The sequence below is a fragment of the Lepidothrix coronata genome, unplaced genomic scaffold (assembly GCF_001604755.1).
Source record: "Lepidothrix coronata isolate B3197 unplaced genomic scaffold, Lepidothrix_coronata-1.0 Scaffold102, whole genome shotgun sequence".
NCBI lineage: Eukaryota > Metazoa > Chordata > Aves > Passeriformes > Pipridae > Lepidothrix > Lepidothrix coronata.
In genome coordinates, this window is record NW_016690282.1 from 3155479 (window position 1) to 3167258 (window position 11780).

The window sequence follows — 11780 nt, forward strand, 5'->3', positions numbered from 1 at the left end:
TCCCAGCAGGCTGAGAAATACCACTGCTCAGGGACAGGGCCACTAGCAAAGGTATCTTTTCTCTCCCTGGTCCTGAGGATGTTGGGGGGATGCAGTTCTCTGCTAAACGCAGAGTGGCTGAAGTGCTGTTTCTAGTCACCCATCTCACACACGTTCCCCAGCAGCTGTTGCAGCAGTGGCAGAGTCTCAGGATACCCTGAGCCCATTGAAGACTCATCCATGACAGGCTGAGATACCCTCGAATTAGTCCCCTATTTATGCTCCCCTTTCCCAGAAAGAGGTGATTAAGGGTGAAGCAACAGAGAGGGCTTTTCACGGACCCCCAGCCCTGAACACTCAAACTCTGAGCCCTTCTTTTTCTGTCTCAGAACCTATTCCATCCTCACCTAGGTGTCCTCTTGCATAATTCACTTTTGCCAACTGCCTCAAAACTGATTAAATGCCACTTTAGAGGGTCACTCCTAGATGGTTAAGCAGCATACACATAATTAACATTAGTCAACAGTCGGAAAGGTAGGGAAGCCCCAGAGGTTGGAGGAACAGTTAGCAGCGGCAAACTGCGTAACAAAATGGGTTTTGTTAGTGCTGGGCTCAAGCCCTTCCACCGCAAACACAAACGGAAAAGAATTAATCACAGGTAAGGCACAAATGGACCCTTCCGTTAGATTCTGGGAAAGCTGCCAAGCCTCCCTTTCAAAAGGCTCTTTATATCATAGCTGTACATTGTATGTAAAAAGCTCAGATTCCCGGGCACAGTCTAATCCCTGGCTGAGAGCCCCAGAAAAGGGCAGGTGTCGCATCCACAGCGGTTTTTTATTGTAAATGAAGAAACGGCTCCTGCCTCTGGCAGGGAAACATTTTAGAAGGTAGAAGAGAGTAGGAAAAAAAAAATCATGCCTGAGTTAGTATGAAGATGAATCTGTGTTATGAAATCCCAAGATGGGGTTAACAGTCTGTTATTAACATGCCACTCAGTACCTGGCGTTCGCATCTCGCGCGGGGAATGCACGACGTACATGTGTGGATAACTTGCGTCCTGGTTACTCTGAACTGTTTAGACACAGAAGTACTACAAATGACAACAGGCAACGTTACGGATCACTGCAATTACATGAGAACAGTGAAACCTGCCTTACAAAATCACTCCAAGTCCCAACCAAAAGATCAATCACGAAGTGCTGGCTGGGCACTAGCTGACACACAGAAGGGCATTAGCCACTCCATGGAACCCATAAGCTGGCCCTTTAGCATCCTGGGATGTCTTCAGGATTATTTTTAGTGCAAGTTTTGGTGTGTCTGTCTCCTCTGTGGAAAGTCCACATTTTTCTTCAGCTGAAGTATTTCGGTCATCAGCCAAAATATTCCATTTTCAGGTGTTAATTTTAAAAAAAAAGGTAAAATATTATGTGGGAAACAAATTCCCTAATGAAACCTGTCATTACCATAAACCCTGAATTTTCTGTTGAAAAGCAGTTTATCAAGGAATTAAAATTTTGCCCAACAAAGAGGAGTCTTTCCTGATCATCTCCAGGCAAGAGAAGCATGCGCAGCACTCTCCCAAGGGAGGGCTTTCCCCTGGGAGATGATTACGACACAGTGCCTGCCCCAGTGCTGTGCAGGGCTCACCTCTCCTCTCTACCCTTAGCCCTTGATGCAAAACAGGGCAGTCTGGCTTCATGCAACAAGACACAGCTTCACTCAAACCCATCTTAAACATTCATTTCAGCCCATCAGGAAGCAACGGAAGAAAAGGGGAATTTTCTAGCTCCTTCATCTTCCAGTGCCACTTTCTAGGTCACATGCAGACCTCGAGGGAACACTGATGTTTGCTGACCCTCATGCCCGGACTTTGTAGAACAGACACATGAGCTCAGTCTGTTGACATTCTCTGAGGAGACTCTTCCAACATTTGTTTTAGAGGAATCGAATCCAGAAAAACCACAGCAATAGAAAGACAGAATGCTCATCTCAAACTTCAGCTTCTGAACATCTTCCTGCAACACAACAGGCAGGTGTTTCAGTCTTTCCTGTTTCTTTCTGTCTGCTGGAGACAGAAACAGTAGTTACTGTATCTGTGAGAGAGGTTATATGGTGCTATTTCTGAAAAGATATATTAAAAAAAAACCTCAAAACTTTACTTTCTAAGAGATTTTGGATTCCAAGTGGCTAAGTTACTACTGAAAGAGTACTTTAGCTTTTAAACTATATAGGCCAGGTTTCTCAAGATACCCACATGCCTGAATCCTTTCGGAATTTTAAAACTGGTTATTGTTCTGAATTGTTATTTGTTCTCAGTAACTGTCAACACCAGCCTGATGGCTGTTATTCAAACAGCCTGTGAACTCCTGCATGTTTCTTCAGCTGCCTATAGGTTCGTTTGTAGAGGTTGGAAAACTCTGCAGGAATTTTAAATTCTGAGGAAACATCTTTGCAAAGTAGTTTCCTGCACCCTTCAACAAGCCTGGCTGCACAGTGTGATCAACACCTCACTAATGGGCTAAATTTTGAAATAAATGATCTTGGCACTGACAGAAATGGACAGGAAGGATGAAGAGAAAGCTGCAGAATGCAACAAAGGTATGGCAATGAAGGATCACTCCTATGACTTCTGAAGCTGATTTTGAATCTGCCAATACACTAGCAGGAATACTTGTAGTCCTAAGCCAAGTTTTTCTGATGTGAAGCACCTTTAGGAGCTTCGGACAATGCTTCAGCACATGTGCTCAATGCACACGTGGACTCACAGATGCACCTCAGTGATGCATGCTGACAAAGGATCCAGAAAAATGGCAAATAGCTCCTTACCTGGAACTACCTTACCCTTCCCTATTGGGGAAAGGGAAAAAGCTGTAAGAGAGATTATTTGGAATTAAAAATTCCATATTTTCTCAAAAATATAGGCCAAGGACAATCTGATGTAAATTACTTTAGGGAGAAAAAGCAGAGGATGAAACTGGCTCATAACCTCATACAACTGGCAATGGTGCTGGCTCATCTACATGGATGGAGCTGGGTGACTTGAATGACAATTTGAACTTAGGCAGAGCTCTGAAGTGGAAACCTAAAACCAAACTCCTCCAAAGGCAAGATACATTTAATTTCCAAGGTTGTGGGTTTGAGTCTTTCTTTTGAGGTTGTGGAAATGTCAAGATCAAACTGAACAGCTCGAGGATTTTCATATACAGAGGACAAAGAAACATCCCTGCACGTTCAGCACATTATCCTCAAGAGAATATTCCAACAAAACCAGAAGAGCTGACCTGTGAGCCTCACCTCAGGCACTACAAGCCCATAGATTTGGGTGCAGCCTCCACACAGCTCTTTCTAAAGCCTCTATTGGGCGGGGCGGCACTCCTCAAGCATTTCCACTCCTCAGGAAAATATGGTCCTCTGACGTGGGGCAGGAGGGCAATCCAGTTCAGAGCCAAGCTCAGGCAATGCAATCATCAACCTCAGCTGGAGGCAAAGGAGAGCTTTCACTAAGAAGTTTGGGGGAGGTTTCCCAGACCATGAAGAGCACAACACAGATACCAACAGGCAGGAATTCAGCTGCATCTTCCTATCCTTCTGTAACAAGACCTCCAGTGTCATCTTAGCTCTGAGGGATTTGACCCTGCTCTACAGTGCAACTAAAGTTTAGCTCAAGGCTACTTGCTCCCAGAAGTATCTCTCTGGCTTCTGCCTCACACAGCCCTCTCCAAACCACTTCTGGAAGGTTATGTTTGTGTCCTTGTCTGCCAAACAGATTCAATCCATCCCTAAATGGCAGCACATTTCCTTCCCATCTGGTGTCCCAAAACTATCACCGTGTCATTGACATTTTTAGTGTCAGAGTTTTCCTGATTTAAGTTTTGCTTGGTCTTAGGAAAGTGCCTTAAACCGAGCTCTCCATGTCTTCTCCACAGATGCTGCTTTCTCCAGAGTACCCTCTTTCTGGTCCCTGGTTTGGTAATGACCCAAGTTCACTGCATGACGGCAGGAACCGCGGAGGGAGCGATTGCAGAGCGATTCTCTGCCTGTTCTCACAGCTCTGCCTCACCAGCATGGAAATACTGCCACTTCTCTACTCCCCATGAAATTCTCAATGGCGCAGCCAATAAAGACATTTAAAGGGATGAAAGGAAATGACAAGAGCTCCATCCCACTGGAAGCCACCAGGAACTGGGTATCAAACCTTTGTTTGTGCTTTTGGAAGACTTCCTCCAGGGCTTTAGTGCAGCAGCAATCTGCAACCCATACACTATTCTTCCCCACTTAGTTCGCAGCTTGATAAAAGGCAATAAAACTAGGGACTTCAACTCAGCCAGTTTTGCCTGATTTGCCAATTTGTGTTGCCATTCTGTGTTACAGCATCAGGACTTCTGCAAATTTTATTTTTATTTCTTTTGTCAGCATCCTGGCATGTAGATGGGAATGGAATGCCACCCTGCCACCCTACAGGACACCAGCATCAGTGCTGGCTCGTGGCAGAGCTCCCACATAAACCCTCACATCTGTACCCTCTAGAAACAGGCATTTATAAGACAAAAGAGATTCCTCATATCTGACAGTGTTCTTGTAGGTATTGCTTTCTTTTTCTTTAATATTTTTATATCTATAGTATTTGGCCTTTTTTGCATGGCCTGAGAACCTGTAAGAACATTTTGTGCAACAGTGCAAAGTAGAAGGTGTGGGCAGAAGGCTTGCTTCCTACCCTGAGACCTGCCCTATGTTTCCATGCAATTTTGGGGGAGTTTCTCTGGCCAAATTACTCAAAACTATAAATTGCTGTCTGCCTTATCCAGGTCATCACAGCTTCTGAGGCTGGAACTGTCACTCTATGAGGCGCTGAAAATCTGCCTGTTTAATTACCTCAGTTTCCCTGTTGGTAAAGGGAGGATAAGATCTTCCATGTCTCAACTCATTAATATTAGTAAATTGTTCTGAGATTATGGGATATCTGGAACTATTTATAGGAACGCAAAATGCCATTTCTATTAGGTGCAAGTTGCCACGCAATTAAAATATACCGAGCATCACAATATGTAGCAAATGGGACATCTTGTTTTACATCAGCCAAGAACTGCTAAGTGGCTCTCTGCTTCCTAGTTGCTTATTTTATACTTTTTGCCCTGAAAAACTCATTAAGGAAATGTACTGGGCCAGACTGTGATGTTTAGCAAGAGTCATAATCTCTCTCAAAGTTTCCAGCCCACAGGGAAAAGGATGTCCATGTGGGCAAATCAAGCTACTCTCTCCACAGCTCTACAAAATGCAGAGCTTTACAGTTTGCTGTCGAAAGAGAGGGATGTGAACCACAGTTATGGCCCTTCTGCACCTCTTAGAGGAGGTTTCCATTCTGTGGGTATACAAAAAGAACAATCTCTGCTCTCAGCCCTTCCAGAGAAGGGGAACAAAAGATCCTTTAAATCTCAGCTTTCCTCAGCTGCCTTCTATGGAGTGACCAGGGAGAACTTTTACTGGCTCATTCTCCTACAGATGAATTTATTTAGATTCCTTCCAAAAGGCTGCATAGAGTCTTTCCTCATTTCTGTCTGGGAGAGCATTGTGAGAGGCCGTTTGGACAAGACTGCTGCAATAATTCATAACATTTGCAGACAATTTGTAAACCCTTACAGTGTCCCAGAATGATTAATTATTTTTTCTGAGACTATGAAACACTGTATGAGTGTGTGTTTGTGAACATGCATGAAGACAGGCAGTTCCCCCAGGCCCAGAGGCAGGAATAAAGATCAGCACAGATTTCTTCTTTGTCATGTAGGGCTCTCTGTGATACTTCAGTTGTTTCGCCCCTCCATATTTTAGGTTTTAAGTGAACCCATAGCAGAAGGTAGCAGTCTTATTTCTTTCCAGGTCTCCTACAATAGACTCTGGAAGATCTAGTCTGATATGTACCAAAGGTATAATCCCATGTAAATAATTTATTCTAATGATGATCGCTGGCCTTGGCTTCAGTCACCCAAGAGAAAAGCAATTAAAATCACCCCTCATCCTAGATTACATGGCCTAAACTTAATCTCTGTGAAGTTTTCAATATGATTAGTTTTATATCAACTTTCAAACCAAACTGTATCTTGCTGGTAGTTTTTAGATGAACATACATTAACCCAAGTGAGTTCAGAACAAGAAATCTACAAATCCTAGGATTTGGAATGATTTCCTAAAATCTATCTCAAATATTCTGCATAAATACCCATACAATACAAACTAATTGCAAAGGCAAAGCTTGTGGGAGCAAAAGTCAGAACAATGCTGAACAAATATTTGGGATTTGCTCAGAACTCTAGTCCAAGCCCTCTTTTGCAGCAAGATACAAGAAATACATCTGTGTAGGCCATCACTAGCTATACCAAGTCTGGAACCTTTTAGTATTGCATGCCTATACGAGAACATCCCCCCTTTTCCACATTATTTAGGGTATTGCTTCAGATGCTAAAAATTATTTGCTCTTTACTGTTACACATAGAGTTGGGTGAGAAATGTTACTTATTTTTCAGTTAAGAAGACCATACCAACATGTATTGTAGTGCATGAAGAAAAAGGAGAGCAATCAAATAATTTTGATGCTTTTCATCACTAAAATGATTTTCTGGGAGCAGTAAAGTTGACATGGCATTCTTTGGGAGTGAATGACTGTCAGGAGGACCAGTAGAGAAGAGACTATTGGTTATAAAAAGCTTTAAATTCTTCACTAGGTAAGACATTTTCCTCTCCTTGCCAGCCCCATGATCATCCCTTTTGCCATTATATTTACAAACCCAACAGTACCTCCCTCAAATGGTTTTGTTAGTCTGATTTGTCTGGCTAAGAAAATGTCAACTGAAAAAATAAATCTGAGGAGACTGCAAGAACAAACACTCACACAGAAGATTTAAGAAAATTATCTTGTTCTGTGCTTGTAGAAACCAGCCTCCCCACAAGTTTATGAGTCCAAATCCCACATGAAGGGAAGAGAAAGTCATGTGAGAGGTTAAAGAAATCCGAAGTAAACATGAATACTAGCTTTGTTGTATGGTCCTGTAAAACAAGCTGGATAAAGTCACTCTTCGGGTTGGTTTAGTTATCAACATCTCTTGCCATACTGCAGTGACCCTTTTGACTTTAATTTCACCACTATGCAACGGCTTCTGTTGTCTCTCCAGCTTATTGCTAACATCAGTATTAAGCTGTTCTAGCAGGAGAAGTGATTAGCTTGTGTGTTTATAACCCATGCTTCCACAGTGAAAAAAAGAGAGATACATAACACAGATAATAATAATCGTGTGCAGTCTAAACAAGCTTTGGGAGAGCTGTGCAAAAATAATATTGCAAGCTTTTGTGTCTTACAGGATGGGAATAAGGCTGATTTCCTTTAAAACGCACAATTTATCCTACCTTGCTGGCCTTCAGTATCTCAAACATCAGAGGCAACCCTTGTGTGATAAGCTCCTCCGTGTACTCTTCTTCCTGAATGGACTTGAATTCCTTTAGCAAGCACTGGATGAGGGGTCGTCTGTGCTGCTGGAAGGACGTGCGCAAAGACTCCAGCCACGTGTGGAGCGTCCAGGGAACACCTACGGACAGAGGACAGAGCTCATTCCCAGCTTCAGGAACGGACGTGCCCTTCTGCTTTTTTACCTTTACTCATGTTTAGATTTTATGCCAAAACTGACAAATAACACTAGAGATCAAATTCCTATTTATCCCTGATTAAGAAGGCTGGCAGTTATCAGTACATCCCAGACCTAATGCACAGAGGCTTTCCTCCAAATGCTAAGAGAGGACTGTGGTCTCTCTGCTCATCTAGCCTCCAGCTTCTCTGCTGAGACTGCCAATTTGTGGTAATTGCTGTGGTGTTCTGTGTAGCAAAAGCCTTTTGGAAACTAGATTTACACTAGCTTATTTGTTTGAATGTGGCCCTGGAGAGCCATTAAATGGTAAAAAGCCCTGGTTTTGGTCACTACCCACCTGGATTCAAACTGGTGGTCTTCAGATTAAAACTTGCTCTAAGTGCTATCCCCTGTCCTCCCCCGATCCTTAGTATTTTCCCTAAACTGCATTGGGCGAGTTAAACAGATCAGCCTTTTTAAGTAGATTGTCATGGCAGAATCACTCTCCAGGAAGTTAAAGGGAACTGCTCCCATGCACTGAGCGAGAAAGCACATGGAGCTAATGTACCTCTGCAGGCATGAGGCTGGACGTGACCTAGTTTCTTCTCTTGCAGAACGGAGTGGAAGGAAACACAAGCCTGGTGTTTGGCAATGAAAGGTTTTTCCTTCCATTTCAGAAAATGTTAAATGCGTGGAGACCACCCCCACCACTCTCTTGTTCATCTCCAGATCTTTGCCTGCTCAGCCCAACTGGCAAGCCCTGACCCACGCCACATGTCCCCAGGGCTGGAGCACTGCACCAGGCAGAGGCACGCCAGGCAGTTGGGTCTCTCTGAACACAGATAAATGGGGATGGTAAACACACAGTTCAGATCCATTTCCCTCTGCACTACCCAGCCACCCTCCCCACAGGCAGAAGTGACTTCCCAGCAGGCTGGTATGATCAAGCCCCTCAGTGAGGGGCTAGCACACCACAGAGCCGGCACACCAAGGAGTCACTTCCCTGCTCCTGCCTTTGGAGGCTCACAAGTCTCAGAAAATAGAAGTTGTTTTAATGGTGGACTGCTTTACAGCAGAGCGCAAAAGAGGAGCTGTAGGAGGTGGCCCACGGCAGCTGAACACTGCCCCAGAGCCTTCCCGACGCTCTGCCATGCAGCAGTACAGAAGGCTGCCCGGGGAAACCACTGTGTCCTGCAGAAAAGAGCCACTGACCCCTGAACAGGCTGTGCTGTAGAGCTGAAATGGGCTGGGAACCTGTCAGATCTCCCATCATCATCTGCTTCCAAAAGAGGAGAGGAAGATGTGACTGCGGTCGGTTTAAGCAACAGCCCATCAAGAGTGTTTCTTATAGTGGTCCCTCCACAGGTGAGGATGAGAAAGGACAGCAGGACTGACCTATGCTCCGTATGTCAATGGTCACATCCACGTAGCCGTGCTCGGCGCTGTGGTACATGGCCTCCTTCAGGGCTTTCAGCTTGGCCTTGCTGTTGCGGCTGGCGCAGAGCGGAGCTGCTGCCGAGTCAGGCAAGTCTGTTCCCTCAGCCAGGATCTCCTCCAGTGACAGAATATCGCTCTTCTCCTTCTCTGGCTGAGCAAGCAGTTTACGAAAGACGTTCCTGTCAATCACAGCACGACAGAGAGAGGGAGTGAGGGCAAGAGAGGAGAGGAAGGGGAGAGCAGTGTTAGTGCCTAGGCTTTCGTTGCACTGGGTGTTCTTGCTGTGACGTGGCAAGTTAGGACACCTATCAAGGAAATTACTCCAACTAATGGCAGAACCAGCTGAGAGCAGACCCGAGGCAAGCACAGCTCCTGCTAGCCCATCTGCACTGCCTGGGACACATCTGCAAGTCACTGCTGTCGGGATAGGAACCGTACAGATGTCGCATGAATGGCGGCATCTCATGGGAACAGAGACTTGTGAGCTAAACATGACTCAAAACTTCTTCAACAATCAGGGAAGGCCAAGGTGCTTCTGGACAAGCTCTCAGGATTTCCACCACGGAAGGTACCTGAGAAGGGAGCTGCCTGGAGCTACCAAAAGCACCACCACTTGATTAACACTCAAAGCAGTCTGGGAAAGCTAGAGCAGCTAGACATTCAACAAGGCCAGTCAGGGCAGGTTCAAGCACATCTGGGACTACTCTACAAAGCCACTGATCCAGCTGGGCCATCAAATAACAAAGCCCTCGGGTTCGTACCAGCGTAACCTCATCAACCTCAACAGTGTTTCTCGTGGTTTTGCAGCCGTGAAAAGAGAAACTAGGCTGGCTCCCTGGAGCCCACCTCCCTTGTATTCTGATGTCCTCCCTGCATCTGCTTAAGACCCCAGCATGGTCTGTCCCAAACAAATTTAGGGCAGAGAGGGAAGGAGGAAGGCATGTGTGTGAATGGTATACAGGTAGGAATATAAGAGCCAGAGTCTGTGACATGGACAGCCAGCAGCCAAGCCAAGGAGAGGCCCAGGTCCTCCTCGGGCATGTGGCTCCCATTCATGCTGGCTGAATGTGAGACTTCAATAACCAAACTGTCCTCTCTGTCCCAGGGATCCCTTGCAGGCTCCAGATGGGCAGTGTTGTGTGAACCCGCCCTGACGTGCTGTTAGCATGTTGTTAGACTGGCAGCTCATCTCTAAGCAAACAGACGGCAGGTACTGTCTCTAACCTGTATCTATGTTCCTCTGGATGGCTACAATCAGAAAAGTAGGAACGTGAAGATCATAATACTAATTCATTACACTGCAGTCAACTCCTGAGTGTTGCAAGATCATGCATACCAGGTGCTCATGTCATTACTTTTTTTTTTTTTTTTAAATTTGCAGCATACATACAACATTAAGACACGCAGGACTTTACAGAAAACACAGATGCAGAAACTCTATTCAACGGAAATTAAGGCTGCAGCAGTACAGACACAATTCACTCAAACCTGAGAAATATGTCAAGAAATTCAGAAGGAATGTCTTTGGCATTCCTTTTTGCTGTCATATCAGCTGCCATTTAACAACGACTGCATTGAACGCACCACGAGGAGTCCCCTTTCTTTTCTTTTTTTTACATCAGATATCAAAAAGCAGCTTGTACCACCAACTGGTTTAATTCACATGCTAACAGAAAGCCTCACATCTCTGCTCAGTTGGTGGCATGTTCAATTTGTTCATGCAGAAATTACACCCGTCTGCTCAAACTGGATGCCCAGGCAAAAAATAAGCACTTGAACGATGCCACTAGACTTGTTCCCACTCTACCTGTGTCCATGTGCAGCAGCCTGACTGAAAGAGTTCATGTCACCTTGTGGATTCATGGAAATGCCATTCCTGTACATTGTTCCTATCATGGGGTCAGCTCCTCGCTCCAACAGCAAACTGACGAGTTCAAAATTTCCTGCAAGTCAAAGAGGTACATTTTTACTTCTTTTAAAATCCAGTATTTGCTCACCTAAACCATAGATCCCAGCTGAGGAATTGTTACAGTGGGAGGAGAAAATCCTTACCAGCAGCTGCTGCCAACTGTAAAGGAGTTTCAGAGTAATTTTCCTCTCCATGCTCCAAGGAACCTTCTACCTTTGCTCCAGCATCCAGCAACAGCTAGAAAGAAAATTCACCATTTAGAGCAACTGGGAGTATCACAATCTTCAGAGTTCATGAACAGTGACAAATGAGAATCTAATGCTTCTTGTTATCTGAAACCAGATAAAATGGAGACACGTGACATGCAAATTCTGCCCATTGTTTCACAGAGACAAATTAATTCCTTTTTTCGCTCATTTTATGGTGCCGAACACCAGGAGCACTAGTGTCCAACTTCAGAGCCAAAAAAGTGTAACCCAGTGTTTTTGAGTGGGAAATGGGGTAAGGTCAGCGTTAGGAAGTAATGCACTGAAGATGGAAGAAAATCAGCCCGACAAGCATCCTTCCTTCATGGTCTTCTAGAAGCCCAGCACCATCCAAAAATGGATCAGATTTCAATTGCCTCCATCTTTTATATAAAGACATGGTCAAAAGAAAGGCAATTCTTAAGAACCAATTGCAGCAATAACTCCAAAAGCTCTGGTCTCCATTGGGGACACTTCCACAATAAATACCAAGAATGCTGTAAACAAAAGTGGCCAAGGAGAGCAGGATGGAGCCTGTGCTCCAGCCCCTCTTTTGGCCATTTCTGTCTTGAGGCCTTCACAGTTTTGGTGCTTCATTAA

At 44.8% G+C, this 11780-nt stretch overlaps 1 protein-coding gene across 2 annotated transcripts in view; it reads right to left on the reverse strand.

The window, feature by feature from the left end:
* The window catches only part of BTBD11 (BTB domain containing 11), a 182629-nt gene that overhangs the window by 27695 nt on the left and 143154 nt on the right, over positions 1-11780 (reverse strand). For both annotated transcript variants that reach the window (XM_017823415.1, XM_017823416.1), the window contains exons 8-11: positions 11079-11172; positions 10834-10969; positions 8985-9205; positions 7375-7553 (exon numbers count right to left, since the gene is read on the reverse strand). In XM_017823415.1, coding sequence (XP_017678904.1) covers positions 7375-7553; positions 8985-9205; positions 10834-10969; positions 11079-11172 — 630 coding nt within the window. The remainder of the gene's footprint in view (positions 1-7374; positions 7554-8984; positions 9206-10833; positions 10970-11078; positions 11173-11780) is intronic.